Source organism: Grus americana, chromosome 10 (genome assembly GCF_028858705.1).
Source record: "Grus americana isolate bGruAme1 chromosome 10, bGruAme1.mat, whole genome shotgun sequence".
Lineage (NCBI taxonomy): Eukaryota > Metazoa > Chordata > Aves > Gruiformes > Gruidae > Grus > Grus americana.
In genome coordinates, this window is record NC_072861.1 from 8,719,740 (window position 1) to 8,737,375 (window position 17,636).

At 38.4% G+C, this 17,636-nt stretch overlaps 1 protein-coding gene across 2 annotated transcripts in view; it reads right to left on the reverse strand.

The window, feature by feature from the left end:
- Positions 1-12,065, reverse strand: part of LIPC (lipase C, hepatic type) — a 77,959-nt gene extending 65,894 nt beyond the window's left edge. For both annotated transcript variants that reach the window (XM_054836919.1, XM_054836917.1), the window contains exon 1: positions 11,913-12,065. In XM_054836919.1, coding sequence (XP_054692894.1) covers positions 11,913-12,036 — 124 coding nt within the window. In that variant the 5' untranslated portion in view covers positions 12,037-12,065. The remainder of the gene's footprint in view (positions 1-11,912) is intronic.
- Positions 12,066-17,636: the final 5,571 nt, after the last annotated feature.

Consider the following 17,636-nt stretch of genomic DNA (forward strand, 5'->3'; position numbering starts at 1 on the left):
TTGTCCCAGATTTTGATCTAATACTGAGAGGATTCCTTTCATCTCCCTCTGTCAAGTCACTTTGCACAGTGTTGTCATAAAGTTGTTGTGGCTAGCGATGGACATACTTTCCTGGTATGGGATGATTCTGCGCTGGTGCAAAGCTGGTGGTGCAAGGTGCAGTAAGTTTCTGCTATCACTACCTTTCTTGAATAGCAAAGGGAAAGAGTAATCTGACCTGTTCTCCAGAAACATGGTTAAGTTCAGGCCAGCTGCAGCAGATCATCAAGGACTGTTGCTATACATTTTTTTAAAAAGCATTAATGACCAAATCTGATAGCATAACAGTAAGTATTTTAGTTTCCAGCTGCTTTGTCTCTGCTTTTGTTCTGTGTTGCTGAGAATTAATTCTGTCTTTCTATGTGTTTATCTATTGGCAATTCTGTCCCTTATTCTTTACTTCCTCCCTGATGCTGGTGAGTCATGGTGCAAACTCACCTGACTGTGAGGTTTTCAAGCAATCTATATGTCTTTCATATAGAAAAATAACGTACCACATCCTGTGCAGCGTCAGGCAAAGCTGGTAAAACATACCCCCAAAGCAGGTGTATTTAATGCCACCATTGGGATTGTTTACAGATTGGAAAGTGAAAAAGCAAGGAAAAGTAGCTTTTTGCTTTCTCAAGCTGCTTTTTCTGAACAGTTTTGTTGTCTGTTAAGAAATGTCTTTAAACAGTTCCACAACATTCAGCTTAAAAACATAAGTAGTAACATTGTATCTAGTGTTTAAAAGATGACATTAAGAACCCACTGTTTGGATCTGGGGGGTTTTTTTGTGTCCCTAATTTCCTGTTAGGTCACTGGTAATTCACTCAACTTTCCACTATCTCAGATGTCCCATTTGCTAAAGGGAGTTTAGTAGTGCTCACTTTCCTGGAGTGTGGTGAGGCTGAATGAATCCTCTGTAAATGACATTGTATTTTCTGGAGGAAGGGTGCTACATAAGTCAAAGTAATAGTTTTGTATCTAATTGAATACTTCGATCTAACAGATGGGAGCAACGCTTAAGAAAAATGTTGAACTTTTTTTTCCCTTGCATATTTCTGCTTTTTTTGTATCTCAGAACTCACTTTGAAATGAATGCCTGTTAAACGAACATAAATGTTAACAGAATACATTTTCCCACACAGTTATATGTTCCCACATCAAAAACTTTAACTTCAAGTTTATTGTATTTAGACCACGCACATTACCAGGGCAGACTGTAAATGCAGGGAGGGAAAGAGCCATTCTGTGTGCCCTTTGGCTGTAGCTCAGCTTTGCTCCTTTGTGGTGGGGCGCTGCTTCCTCCCACCACCTATCCACATCTATTGGGATCCTGCACATTCAGCAGGGCAGATGTTTTCTTTCTAGTGAAAATAACAACTCCAAAAAGCTTTTGACTGCCTGTCTTTTACAATCTTGGGGGCTGATCAACTTTCTGTGGGGTTTCAGTAACTGTTGGTTGTTGTCAGCGAAGGATGAGGTGTTCCATGGCTCCATTCACAGCAAACAATGACACTCACCAAGGAGGGTTGTCCCCACATCACCTGCTGCAGCAGATAACTTCAGGCTTTTTGCTGTTACAGCCAACAACAAACTCAGATTTCTTTGCACACAGGCTCCCTGCTTCTGCTCTGATTCCTGCATTTGCTTGAGTGCTTGCCTCTGCCCTGACCTTGATTGCAGTTTCAATCTGTGCTTCTTTTTTCTAAACGCTTCTGTCTGGGGAGCCCAATAGTAGTCTTTCCCAAAACCTGAAGAGGTGACATGTTATTTGTTGAATAACTTGGGGGGCAAAGCACAGGTGTCAATCTTGTGAATTTTCAAGCTAACAGCTTTATGGTCATCAGAGAATAGGTAAGCAGTCTAAAATGCGTTTGCTGTGGAGAAGAGGAGTTGTCCCATTGCAAAGGCCTCATCCATGGGATGCAAACCTTTTAAGCCCATACTTGCTGTGGCCTCATGGACCTGTACCTCCATGTCTGTGTGTTTCTTTACATGGTGGCGTGAAACCCAGGGCAGCCACCGCTGGCCTGTAGTGCCCTCCTGCCACCCTTAGGAAGAGCACAGAAGCAGGCAGCTAGCATTTCCCCTGGAGATTTTATTAGCTTAGTTCAAGCACAGCTCAGTGCCCTGCTATATATTCCTTTCTTTTCTGAGTTCTAATTATAACTTCAAAATTATTATTTTTTTTTAACTTCCAAATTCTATTTGGCATGTTGTACCGAAATTTCCTGCAGAGAAAGAATGCAGACATTTGGCTAGAAACCTTTCTTGTAACATTCCCTCACAGATGGTCCAATCTGCTCTGCAGTTCATGCCTGACAGCTAGTTAATCTGGCAGTGCAGGAACACACATTTGAAAATGCAAGTTCTGGATCAGCCTCAGGTAAGTACCTCAACTATGTTCTGTACCCCGAAATTGTAGGTATGCAGTGGCACGCAAACCACGTGTAAAGAGAATGATCTGGCTACTATCGCTTACGTGTACTTTTGGAGAGAGATCCAGATTTGGTACATGTTCAAAGGCATGGGAGAAGTGTGTACATTTTCAATTAAGGTATCTGGGAAGTTTGGCCATGGTAGTACAAATTAAGATAGACGTATACCATTCTCTTCTAACCACAGTGGATATGGAAAATATCTTAATCAGTGTTTTGGTTTATTTTATTACTTCAACAGAGAAGATTTCATTTCCTTTGCTTATTGGAGGGGAACACTTTAATGAGAGATGGTCTACACAGAAATAGAGAGGTGCATAGATGCACCTCATCTAGTGTTAAGGTAAATTGCTACAATCAGCTATCTGCAGTAGCCTGGGCTGTGTAGCCCTGGTTAGGGCAATGGTTGTGGCACTGGAGGGCCCTACAGAATTAGTTGTGCTGGTTCAGATGTGCCTTTGCAGTCTAACCACACCTGGCTCCAGGGAGATGTTCTCCAAACAGGTCAGATGTCTGAAGAGACAACTTTGCCGCTGAGTGTGTGTGACCCTCGCTACATCTCACCTTTTTCCATCTCAGGATAAAATCAACAAGCAGCAGGCTGCAGTACCAAGCATTCACAGAGTACTCCTGTACATTCATGGCATATTCCACTGCAAATGCTAGCCTCAGGTAAGAGACTTTGGGGACTGGAGGGTAATACATGGACTGAGGTCACATTTATTTAGTGCTGTGAAATTTTTGGCAATGTTGTTGCTCATTGTTTAATCCAGGAAGCCAACTTGGACTGCAGCCTGCAGGGTTGGCAATTTGGTGTCAGAACCTGTCTCTAAATCAACTGAAAAGGTGACTGAAAGTCTTGCACATCCTGAGATGGTCTTTCATGATGCCCCTTTAAAGATACACTTAGAAGCTTACATTATAGCTTGCTATTAAATCAAAACATTTTTGGACAAAAGGAGTATTTTCACAACCTGTTTGTGTAGTGCCTAGCACGTTGGATCAGACCCTCTAGAAATCACCTATACATGAGCAATGATTAATTAAACAGGTTGGATAAACCATTAGAATTTCATACTTTATCAGTGCTGTCAAACTGTTCTTGGTTTCCTCTTTCTTTTGTAATTTATATTTTTACTTCTTGAATACATTGAAGAATTCAGTCCCTGTCCTCCTTAAAAATGTGGAGTAGTGTTTTTTCAGCTCTAAGGTATATTGTAGAAGATAAGTCTCTAAAATCTAGATGTACCTAGAAATGTTTTTTTTTGTTGCAGTAGGCTAACACAATGCTTTCAAACCTACACCAGTGACTTAGGGCAATTTCCTAAAATGTTATAAAAGGTGATAAGAAAAGCAAGCCCACTCATGGTAGGTCTGAATTTGCTATTCATGGACTGTCACCTCCTCTAGAAAACAAGAAAGGGAAGTGGAAGTCAAAAGATTGAAAAACATTGCACTAATAAAACATTTTCAAAACTTTGGCAAAGCATCAGATAAATGCTTTAAGCTGTATATTTGTTAGGTCAAATTCTGTGCTCTATCTGGTTAAACAATCTTACTCCAACATTCTAAAATATCACCAAATTACATATACATGTTCTTGTAATGAACTCTGGGAAATCTCATGAAAAACAGAATAAGAATGCAAAATATATTGTGGTTTTTTGTGTTACTGGTGCATTACACAAATATATAATTTATTAGACCTTCTGTATCAAAGTGAAATTAATGTAATTAGAATAAAGATGCACCTTTGCTCAGTACCATGAATCTTATACCTGAAACTTATTTAAAATGCAGTTTATAAGTGAAAATTTGGGATTTTTTTTTTTTCTTTATAGAACTACAGGGCCATTTTAATCCTCTTAATTATTTTTTTTTTTTTTTAGAAAAAGAGATTATTGTGTTTCTGACAACCACATGTCATATTGATTCTTAAAGAATTTTGTCTTCCAGTCTGTTTGTTCCAGATTAGTGAAATTACCATGTGAAATTCTACAAAAGTTATTACATCTTAAATATATAAGGTTTTGCTAATACAAAAGAGATAAAACTGAATTCCAGTTGCTCTGAAATGACAGTCTCCAAATGGCAGCAAACAAATTCTTCAAAATGCTGCCTCTATTTTTGCCTGTCCATTTCGTATGGTATTTGTCAAGAGGTAAGTTAACATGAAAATTCAAATGAGTCATTTACTCAAACTTTAAGGCTGAATATTTAGCAGAACATTTGATGTCACATTTTCCTACTCCTTTTTGCTGCAGAAGAAAGAAATTCAAATCAAGACATCAGGATGCCATTATGTTTCTGTAGATCTTATATCAATGTAAATTTTGAGATAGGTGCAGAATTTTTCCATAATTCTTTTTAGTGAAAAAAAGAAAAGTCTGCATAAAAGCTTTTAGAAGTGCCCCTGGGGATCCAAGTGAGGTGATGATAATTTTTCTTATGAATTAATCTTAGCAAATTTCACAGTGGCAAAATTCCTGAACATTTAAGGAAATACTACAACTTTAAGAATAGTTCTTAAATATTTGGACTAGCGTAACCCCAGGTCTGACTTTCAAAGGAACTGAATATTCCTGATTCTTATTGACTTCCAATTCCTTTCCTCTGAAAATAATCAATATAAAAATAAGTGGGGGTTTGGCGAAAGGGTAATTTCCAGAAGAATCGCTCTTTAAGAGGGGATTTAAGGTCATGTATAAACATATATCTTTACATATAGTTTTATTCTTCCATTTAGACTTAGACAGAGTTGGTCAAACGTGAAGAACTGATGTAGTTCCCAGATTCTTTTTAATTAAGCTAAAGGTTCTTGATATACCTTTACCCTTTTTCAAGGCTTTGTTTCATGCATTGTAATATTTGTTCCCTCTGAGAGGAACAAAATACATAATGAAATTAAATTCTTACTTGAAATTACAGGATATGCATATCACATTTTAGATTTCATAGCAAAGGATATCTAGGCTTTATCGCTGGCAGATGACTACAGCTGTAGTTCTTAGGGAGCCATTAGTGATGGATAGTGATTAGATACGGAGCATATCACATATACCCAGTCTTCATTAGGAATTTTGACAGCCCAAGGAAGGCAGGTTTGGACATACAGTATTTTCATAGAATCATAGAATCTTAAGGTTGGAAAAGACCTCTAAGGTCATCAAGTCTGACTGTCAAAGTTTGCTTGTATTTGCTTACATTTTGAGCCACGTATCCCTGTATTTTGCTGATACATTGTCAGGGGAGCTATTAGTGTGGATTACATGGCAATGATTTCATTTTATAAAACAAAACAAACAAAAAAGAAAGCAAAAGGAATTGCTTTTGGGAGAAGATGGTCCCATTACTTAGAGGAAAAAATTACTTGATGTTAAATTAAGTGCTTATCAAAATGAATACAACAGAATATGACAACAAAGAATTTAGATAATAACTTGAAAATAAGGATTTAGACAATATTTCCTCATACATTCAGTGCATGTGATTTGCTAAGTCAAAGCCATGTAAGCAATTTTATGTTAAACACTTGGCTTCATAGCGATAGCTACCTAGTAATTAATTACATGGCCCAGTTACTATGGACGTGATAATAGCTGACATTGTATAAAGTTGGCAGTTTCCTAATGTACCAAATAAGGAAAATTCAAGTGTAAAATGTCCATATATACCATCCTTTCTGCAAGAAAGTGCTTTCCTACGAGGCTGCTTAGTTTCACTGGTATGTTTATGAACAGGAGTGGTGCTCTTCTGTTAAGGATTTTGGTTTTGGATTTTGCCCAGGCAAATTGGGTGCATTGAGACTAGTGGGTGCAGTGAAGGAAACCCCCTGAAAGTCTGACTTCTAAAGAGTTGACCTTGTATCATAAGGAATGAACCCAATATGTGGCTGGAGAGTTGTGCTAGAATGCCGTACAGCCAGGTGCAGCAATGCTTCAGTGCTTACTGCTTCTGGGCTGGTGGTGCCTCCAGGCAGGCCCTGGGGCTGCAGCTCACAGCACAGCTGATCCCTGACTTTCCGGCTTAGGACTGTGGAGCTCCACTCACCTCCTTTCTAAGCAACAGCAAAATGCCATTATGATCCTTTTCTGGAACAGACTGATTCATGAGGAGAATAACTTTCAGTCCCAGAAGAAAGTGAATAAAATTCCTTAAAAACTTGGGCTGCCAAAGGAGGAACTACTACAATACATATAAGCCATAAATATATTAAAAGTGCATGAGCTGCAGTGGTTAGTATGATGCCTTCTGGGAAATAGGTTTCATTTTCCCATTTCTTTCAAGATTTGTTGTACTATTTTGAGTGACAGAAACTCGGGTCTATAGAAAATGGAACATTTCAAAAGTGAGTGTGTTCTTTTTCCTGGGCAGGCACTCTAGTCACCTGAAGGAGTACTGATCCTCCTCCTTTGGTGATGATGAATCAGATAGCCTTTTAAAAATACCCCCAAATAATATTTTTATTGCACAAATATGAGGGACTTTTTATGGTGAGCTTTCTAGGTTACTATAGTATGACAATTTTAAATATAGGCAACACAAGCATCACATCTTTTAACATCTGCTTACTTGAAACCAGAAAAGCATCCTTTGACTGCAGTTCTTGGACTTCCTTCGGTCAACCTATGAAGAACCAGAATGTGGAGGGTTTTTTTAATAAATCAGGACCAGACTTAAACACATGGGGCAATTTGCATGCTGAATTTGAAGTTGAGATTCAACAAAACAAAGGATATTACAAGAAACTATGATGAAGTTTAAAAAAATCAGTACAAAACTAAAGTTCATTGCCAGTACTGTTCTTGCAGATCAAAGCTGTGCTAATGTGTTCTAGGGTTACTTTAATATTTTGCAGCTTCTCATTCCCTTGGTGCGTGTTTTAAGCATGCATATCACTTTTATAATAAAATAACTTGAAAAAGCCTTCTGCTTTGTATTGGCCTCCTGAGGTAGAAAGTCACAGATATGTTAAGTCTCATATTGCTTGTTCCAGTTTCATTATGTTTGATGAAAGAAATATCTTGGTCATATCTTGTAACATGCAGTACTTCCTCAATAACTGAATTGCTGTAAGGAAGGACATTTTTTTACCTAGATAATGAAATTCTATCCTAGTTATTTCCCTGGTCTTCCTTGTATGATACATATAGGAGGTTGGCAACATATTAACAACTACTGCACAGCATGATGGAAAGCTTTGAAAAGGAATTTTGTCTTTAGGGATGGATGAGTGGAACCTTTACAATCTTCCTGAAAGATGTACCGTGCAGCTTTTTGTTCTCTGTGCAGGAAGAGGTGTGTGTATATTCTAAATATAATTATGGGTCAGAGTGTAAATGTTAGGCTCTGTGAACTCCATGACTAGAACCAGACCTATCAATTATGTCAGTGGGAGGTTACTGCCAAGATCAAAAGAAGATTATAGGCCTGGCTAAGTCTGCACTCACGCAGATTTGCTGATGCAGCAATCTTGATGTGCTGCCCTAGCAAAGAGCATGTTACTAATGCGAGTGCAGCATATTCCAGATTGCTGTGAATGAAAGATGCTCCCTTGAAAAAAAATGTTTTCCATATAACTTTCTCTGCACTATGGCATTTGCTTATGCAAATGGTCATATTTCAGTTTTGTCCATGTTCATGTCAAGAGTATTTACCAGCTCTGATTCATGATTATAGAAGCCTGGCCTTCAGTAAATGGACTAACAGGGCTAAGCTGAGCCCTTGCCCTATGCCCTGGTGAAGGGATTGAGCATCTGGAAGAATCTCTGTGCCACATGGGGCAAGGATAGAAACAGCTACTCACCTGGGGCATCCCCAAACAATCCTAGGGCATCCAAATCCCCAGTCAGTCATGAAATTAAAATAGCAAAGGATGCTTTTCTTTCTGATCTTTGTTTTGATAAGGAAGTAGAAAAAACAAATCCTAGCAGAAACCTAATTTGCTCCTCTTGGTCCTCCTCATGGGTATAGTTTAAAAAAATTAAGGCTTTTCAGTGTACACACTACAATACTTCTTTTTTTTTTTTCCCTTTCATTTTTGCCATACTAGAACATGGGGTTTATAACTAAGGGATTGCAAGACATTGAATGTAGAAGGATTGAGAGATGATGAATGCAGAATCTTTGTACACAAAGAAGTAGAAAGTATTGATCAAAAAATGCTCTGAGGCAAACCAGTTAGGGACCCATTGCCAGCAAAATGACCTGCTCATCCATCTTTCAAATAAAATGTAAAACTTAGGTCCACATCATTTGTGGCCATTTTAAACACTTGAACATTTTTTCTGAAGTCTGAATGCTGTTAATTTTGGTCTCCTGGCCAAACTCCAAACAGAATAATTACTCTGCTTACTCCTTTTCTAAATTACAGCAACAGTTTCATTGGGAACAAATGCATTCATAGTTTGCTGACCTAAACTACTCTTATATTGCTATGCACTATTAACTGTTGCTGCATTTCAAACCGTGGCTGGCTGCATTTCCATGGTGGTTTAAATGATCTCTGGACAAAGCATGTATATCTTTAGCTTGTTTAAAAGGCTGTGGGACAAAAGGTGCTGTATGTATAAATGCTATCATAGAAATAATTTTAGACCCAGAATGTGCAGGTGTTGAAAATGTGTTCTCTGAACAGGGGCAACTGTTGGCATTCTGTGATGTAGCTGGATGAAGGACAGAAACTATTTGGGAACAGAGGGTGCATGCTTATGGGTTGGGAAGCTGGTAGCCACTGATTATCATGAAAAAGATATTTTCACTGGGAAGAATTGCAACATTAGAGAGCAAAATGGGAAGCAAAGGGAGAGTGGAGATTTACTAGAAACAAGAGGCCCAGTGTTTTGTGGATACCTGTTTCTGTGTAATGAGGCTAGCTAGCTAGCAGGATGCACTTTGGGGTTTTTTTCAGAGGTAAAGGAGATAAAGTTGTTGAGAAGTCTTACATACTATTCCAGAAATGCATGGTTTCTTAAAAGTCTATATTTTGTTGTTTGTAATTATTTTATAGCTTTTTTTAAAAAGGTCCCTACTCTGCCTGAAAGGTGAGGGAAAGCCTGAAACAGCATAAGATATGAGCAAGAGGCTTTTACAGCTTTTATCTTCCAACTGTGCTGTTTAGCTACAGTATCATCCTGGTTTCCAGTGCTCTGGTCATTGTATAGCACCTGAACTACTTGCCTGGAGTGTTTTTAAGCTTAGATGCACAACTGCACAGCTGTTTCTAAAAACCCAGAAAAGTCTAAACACAAACAATGAAATGAAAAATTTATTTATGTGAACCTGTTCTAATTGTGGGAGAGCCACATGGCAGGAAAGCACTCTTATCTAATCCACACAACAGTTACAGTGGCAGCAAGAAACAGATTTTAGCCCAAAAGCCTTGGCTTTCATTAACCTTTGTTTCTGTGTTTCAAGTAGAAGCACTGTCTGATCTTTTCATATAGCCTGAAAGTGGACTATGCTGTATAGCTGGAGAATTTTCTTTTTGTAGATAACTTGAGTTTAGCAAGTACAAAGCAGACCTGTGCTCCCATTCTCCTAAGTCTAAGCAGCTTCTTTCTCCTTCACTGATAGGCAGATTTATAGTCAGGAAAAATCAGAAAATTATTTCCAGCACCAAAGCTATTACTAGAATATATTTTTAAGTGCCTAGAAGTCAGATCAGAACTTAGCAAAACTGAGAAGATACAACCCTCTACAGAGAGCTGGTGAAGTCTTGACCCAGTAATGTAGTCCAACAGCACAGACAGTCCAGGCTCCTGTGCAGCTCCCCACCATCTCTGAGCAAGTGGCTGTATCATGGCTGTGCTGAGGAATGCCACTGACTTGCTCAGGACCCAAGTAGGAGACTGTCTGGGTGCAAATGTTTATCAGCAGTAATACTGTGGCGGTTTGAGCTCCCCAGTTTCTTTCTACCTCAGTGAACGAGGCTGCTGTCTCACAGTTTGAGCATTAGCCTTTTGACTGTGGATTTGTAAAGCGTAGCATAAACCTATAGGGAAGTGCTGTATTCAGAGAACAACAAAAATATATATGGATTTTAAAATATTATATGCTTTGGAATAAAGGTGCTATATTCAGTGTGCTATAATATTCAGGTGTTCATGGTGAACTTGGATATGATTATTCACTATCTGTCAGTTGTTGTGTGACTGGTACCAGAACTCTAAATCCCTACAGTTTTTCTTTCTTAACATTGAAGCGTTTATACCAGAAGTGTTCAGTTCATTAGTTGTCATTTGAAATTATTATTATGTTTCTATACATAGCTAGGATCCATTCTTAGTGCTGTTAGGATGTATTGGTGCTCTTTCTTTTTTATTTTCTCTCTTATGAAACTGTACTGAAAGTACAGTGTTCTTTACAAATAGGAAAGTATAAATTCTTTCCAAAATGTCAAAGTTTGTCATCAAGGTAGAGAACAAAAAAATCTTATTGTGCACATTACCAGTCATAGGGACTGCTGACCATTGTGGATGGTCTCCTAATCCCTACCAGACCAAAAAAAAATTGCATTTAGAGAAAGTGAAGCATCTTTGAACAGTCTGCTGTGATTAAAATGAGTTCATTTTGCAACAGATTTTATTTGCTATGAATAATTTGATGAGCTTTATTTAATTGGCAGACACAACAATAACCAATCATATCACATTTCCCACAGGCTCTGAATCATTTTGGAGCCCTTTTGCACTGTTAAATGGTTACTAGTTTTCCTCTTTCAACATCTGTGTTAGTCAATCTTGCCAACTATCCATTCACCGATGTTATAACATGATGTTAAATATTTAAAATTACAAAAGAGCTTTAGGATGGTGCCTGAACAGCATTTAGCTTTCTCTCATTTTGGATTTTCTTACTTTGTATATCATGTACAGAACTTTAAAAGACAACGTAGAAATCTATTAGTAAAAGAAAAAAGGGAAACACAGCGAGTTCATAATTAACAATTTCAGCAGAATTACAGATTCTCATTTGGATTTCAGTAGAATATAGACAACTAAATCACTTAAGAAAATCAGCATTTTTTTATCCAAACAGAAACAATCCACAGCCTTTTCCTTACTTTCAATAACAGTCCAATTCACTGATGTTAAATTATATTGGAAAACCTATTAAAGCCTAAGTAAAATTTACAGGTTAGCAATTCTTATTCTGATGTAGTAGATAATAGATACTCAACACTGCAATATTTGGGTCCCAGGATGAGTCAAGTCCTTTTGACTTGAAGGACCAGCCCTGGATATTAAGAATAACATCCTAAACATCTCCTATGAACCAATTTGTCTTTTTACTAATATTCTCATTCATAAGAGACAAGGGATCTTGTCCTGATTTTAAGCCTTTATTCTAACCTCTCTGTAAAAAAAGCAGCTTAGTAAGACAACTTCAGTCTGAACAGAATTTGGACTGCAACGTACTACTTATTATATACCAAAAACATGTGCTTACCCAACTTCGCCTTACTTGATATGTTCCAGTTTGGCACAAACTGTTTTGTAAAATGAAAATTGAAAAAAGATGTGAATGAAGATTCCCTCCTTAGAAACAGTGGATAGATATCACAAGCAAACATTTCTCAATTATATCCTCTTCAAGAGAAGGCACAACTCTGTGACATCCTTGAATGGCTGGTCTTTCAAAATTGGCATGTTCTTCAAAATATTGCTAAAAGAGATCATTGTGTACCACATTCTTGTGCCAAAATACACTATATAAATAAGTCACACATACACTTAGGCATCCAGGACAGGATCTCAGAGTTGGCTTTTTTTAACTGTAAAATAACAAGCCTCTATTATAAGCTAAATACTATTCTCTCTGTGAGACAACCGTAACTTTTATCTACCCAAACTCAGCAGAACTGCTTCTCTTAAATTATAGCAAACTATCAGAGACAGAAGAGACAGACAGAAAAGATTTAGGCCCAGATCCTGGCCGTTTTTAAGTCAAAGGCTGATCTGTCATTCCCTAAAAGAAACCAGTATTTTGTGTATAATGAGTGGTTACTTTGAAGCTGGCTTTATGGCCGAATGAAAGAATAAGGAGTTGTGTATGAGGGAGAATAGTTTTCCTGTTATGACCAAGGATGCATAAGCTGGTGTGCAGATAAAAATGTGTACAGTAGTCTTCTACATGCTGGATCTCATACAGGAAAACAGGTCCATATAATAAGACATAAATTTTGAAGGAAATAGAAATAAAAGTAAAGCCCTAACGTGGGGTTTAATTATCAGATACAGGGACAAATACAAAACCACTGTTCAAAGAAAGGTTTATATGATATACAGAAGCAGTTAGCGGGCTTGTTATCAGTTGTGACTGAGGATATTTTAAGTCTATTTTGCAGGATTTCATGAAGAAATACCCTGAAAAACATGAATTTGTGGAAGCTAATCAACCTGGGGTTCAGGCAGAAAGGTTCTACCTCATTAATTTTCTTGCTTTCTTCAAAGATACAGTGTCACAGCTGTGGCTGGCATGGATGATACAGAGGATGTTATGCAGTGCATGTTGAAACAGAAGATGATGATTCTATGCTTTAGTGAGAATTGCACAGCAGGAGAAAAAGCATGTAATGGATAAAAATCCATCTTTAAACAGGATGCTGAGTGTGATTATTAGAAAATGGTACATTTCCTTAAGGATCTGAGACACACGTCTTTTGTTTATCACGCCATCTAACTACATGGGATGGCAATATCGATTTTAAAATAATCAATTGCTTATGGAGCCAAAACTGAAGGTAAAAAAATTGCAGAATAGTGAAAATATGGCCTAGGAGACTTATCAATTTAAGATTATAGCAGATATAAATGATCAGTCAAATACAATGCAGACAAATTTAAATTAATACTCTCAAGTTTACATAAGTACATCTGTATGTATTAAGAGCATGTTCACAGTAAAACTGAGCTGGAGGATTTTAAGAATTCTGGCTGCTTTCATCTTGAAAAAAACCACTTGAACAGCTGTCCCAGTGTGTTAGAGAAATGAACTCTACAGAGGGTTTGAGGGGAAAAGGGGCTTAGCTGAGAGTTTCTGAGGAATATATTTCCTAGCCTCGGGAAATAATGTGAAAATGATGCTTGGCTAATACAAGGACATTGCTCTTGTTTGCTTTCCCAGGGGAATTTACCTTTTGGTTTAGATGAGGGAATCAATGGGCGTTTAACCACAATTCTGGAGACTCCAGCACAAAATGTTCACCTCTCCAAATTGCAGGCCTGGCAGGTCACTTTCCATATCTCTTCAGTTTCCCCTCCTGTTAGGAGCCCAATCACTGTGTTTGCAGAGCAAAGTGCACTGAAGTCTCAATCTCTGAAGCACTTCAAAGCCGCAACTCTCTAGTAAAGAGAATATTCACAGTAGGTGAGAAGGAAGTGTGAGGAGGGAGAAAAGACAGATAAAAAAGAGGAGGCTGATCAGAAACATTAAACTTTCATGTCTAGTTTGTGGGATAAATGCAGGCCACTCTACCTAGCAGACACAGTTCTACCTCTCCAGATTTCATGGAGAGGTAGGAAACTCAGATTTATAATTTAATTTCTATCTCTGGATTTTACTCCCCCCCTACACTGCCCTCATGTGGCCTTAGTTCCATCACAAAAAATGTGCTAGAAGCACAAAAAATGACTCTTGGGGGTTTGGAGCAGCGTGAAGCTAGTCACATCAGATTTTGGACCTGAGGTGCTTAATTCAGGATATTTTAACCAATCCTACTGTTCTGAGCTAAGATCTCACACTGAAGATTAGAATCTGTTTTTATCTGATCAGAACAGTAGTTCTTAATCTGATTGTCAGCCCCTGTGCTCTGAGAGCAGGCCTTATGATCTAAATGCCAGTTTCTTGCTCTGTTTAAGCCTCTGGGTTTATGTCTCCTGGTTGCTGTTGTGTGGCTTGTGTGAAATGAGTTGGTGGTTCCAGTCCTATGCATAGAAGATGGGTGGTTATATCATGAAAATCAGTATCTCCAGGGAAGTGGCATGATTAGCACAATCAGATCTCTGAAACAGAGAGGTGAAGGCTTTGGCAGTAAGTGGGACTGCACCACTTTCTCTCAGATGTGACTCCTGCATCTGAGTCATTAGTTAATGAAGTTAACACCCCCTCCCCCCAACTATAGAAAGTGCTGACTATGTTTCACTGATCTATAAAATAGTTTTGGTCGCTAGCATTTGTGTCCTTTCACAGCTCCAAACTGTCTAGAAGAGTAAAGGAAATTCCACGAGATCGGCAGGAGGCAACTGTTTATTTTGCATTGCCCATCAGTCACTATAGGGTGATTTTGTGCTCCCCAGCAATGTCTGAACAAGATCTGACTACAGCCAGTTGGAGCCAACTGGTTGTGGCTGTGTCTAGTGTTGCAGGCTATTTTCCTCCCTTAAAAAGATAGGGTTGCCTGCCTCTCAGTCACCTCTTCTTCCTGCCTTGTACTCTTTACCGTATTGCACCTGACTGCTGCTGAAGGACCACACTTTCCAAGGATGGAGGGCTCACTTTGTGGAATAGGCAAATGTAGTTCTAATAAAGCCAGTGGCAATGCGCTGGCTTACATTGAATTGTGGCCTATAAATATTTCTACACCAGTGATTTGCTGGGCAGTGTTTTACTTTAACTACTGCCTTAACTAATACTAAAATGCAGCATGGAGAGGGCACTCAGCCAGAGCTCTGGGTTCTCTTCCTGGCTCAGCCACGGTCATGCTCCATCTGTTTTGCTGTCTGTCACATGGGAATAGTAATACTGAAATTCCCTTGTTAAGTGCTTATATAGTTACAAGGCGCTGTGTGAGAATTAACTGTTATTACTCTAGACTTTGGAAGCCAATTTTTGACCTTTCCATGCACTCATATGTCATCAAATTTCCATAAGTGTGTAAATAATTTAACCAGCAGGGGCTGTAGCAGAGGGAGGACTGCAAAAACTGCTCACATCACAGATCTAATTGAAGGCTGTTGTCCCACCATCAAAACAGAACAGGAGAGAACAGATCTATACAACAGCAGGTCTTAGCAACCATTTCACACCAACCTCTCCTAGGAGAGGTGAACTGATGGAAGTTCATTTGTGTGTGATTTGAAGAAAAATCTCAAGAGAAGCCATGGATAAAGAAACAAGTGTTGTGAAACTGAATATAATTAGGCCTGTTGGGCCACATGACCTTGGCTATCTCCTTGAATCCTTTTCTGCTTGTTAGTGAATGCACCTTTCCTTCAGTTCAGGCGCTCTTCTGTTTAGGCAAACACAAATAACAGCTATGTACTTTTGGTCTAAGGGAGACAACAAAGAAAGCAGAAAGAACAAAAGTAACTTTTCCATGAGAAACCACAGTCTGATCTTTAACAGGCTGTAGCATCTCTAAGAACAAAATGGCCAACGCCTCTGCTAACAGGCAGAGTTCTTACAGCTTTACAAGAGGGAAAAGGCATGGTGATTTTGTGGCAACACACCCTATGCTCTGACTTCCACATTTAAGAAAAGGCAAAGGGTGCTGGTAGAATATATGAGAGCAATACCCTTAGAAATTAGTAACAGAATGTGAAAAAATTTCCTTTACAGTTATGAGTCATGATTTCTCAACAGTGCATCCATTATAGAATAAAATACTACCCAACATACCTTGATTGTCAGTATGTAGGGCCTAATTAATCACCAAGGAGACATTTTAACAGTCGTAAAAATGAAGGTACAATTATTTGAAGATGATCTGATAACGACTGGTTTGCAAAAAGAAGGTTGGATTTTGGCAACTGCCTCCAAAGAGAATTCCAGCCTGGAGAGAATATGATTTACAAATAGCAATGATCTGTACTTTCCAATTGTATCTAAAAAGAAGCTACCTGAAATACATGGCTGTGAAAACAGATTTTACAGCTCTTCTTCTATTTTCCCTAATTTTCTGCAAATTTCCTGTGTTTGATCCAGTGGTCCCCATTGTTGGCCCCAATCCCCTTTCCCACTAGTGCTCTCAGATGTTCCTTACTGTCTCCTTCTATGCTAAAATATATGCAGATTGCCACAGGTGCTTCTAGCATCCTTGATCACAGTCATTATCAAATACGAAAGTGGATTAGCAAAGGTTAACAATTGACACAGAAATATAAGGAGAGAGCTGGTAGCAGGATAATTGCCCTGCTCAGTGAAAGGTGTATAGACAGATGCATGAGATTTTGCAGCTAAACTATGCAATGAATAAGTTAATCATTGTAAAAGGTACATTTCATTCATCACTTGTGGAAATAATCTGGTGGCAGAAAGATCAAGACTGTGCCATACATTTTGGGTTTACTTAGAATTTGTAGATATTTGTGGATTGTTTTTGCTTTATGTTCTAGTTTCTTAGGTGATGGGTGTAAAATTGTATGTACGTTTATTCCTTAGACATGACCATTATTCTTTCTCCTCTTCTCCCTCCCACAAGCCACCATCAATGAAAATTATCAATTCTAATGAAAGAACTCAACTACCATGTATTGATTTTAGATAGCACCTCAGATGTGTTTGCAAGTTAGATTCTTATAGAACCACCATGCATATTAACATTGTGCTAGAGTCCATCTTTATTGTATCTGGGCACTGCGTTTTGTGCTATAAGAACTGTGACAGCAAAGCTTTTGACTAAATCCACAACAAAGCTTTGTTTAACACTCAGCAATCTGATCTCTCTTATCCAGTTGGGTTGTGCCTGCAAGTTTTATTGCAGCTATTTGGATCTAAACTAGAGATCAGAGTGGAAAGGAGAATTTGCAGGACAGAAAATATCCCAAAACATTTTTACCTTTTGGACTATGGACCACATTTTTGCTTGATTTCCCTGGTGTGAGTCAGAAATGGCTCAGTTACAACAGTGTAAATTGGATGAGCCCTGTTGGCCTCAGAGGGATAGCTGAATTTGGCCCATTGCTTTACAACTGTTATTTAAACAGTCAATCTCCCAGCTGCAAGGAATAATATAAAAAAAAAAAAAAATTCACATATATTGGGATGTGCTCTGGATAGCATTGTAACAGGGTAGAATATCAGACTTAATCTTGTTTTGTACTAGTGTTGACAACATATGTGTGGTAGTACTGGAGAAAAAACAGCGTCCTCATTATTCACGGGGTGTTTTGCAGCATGCCAAGGCATCTGGGCAAGGAGACTCTCAGAACCACGGCAGGACTGGAAGAAAAT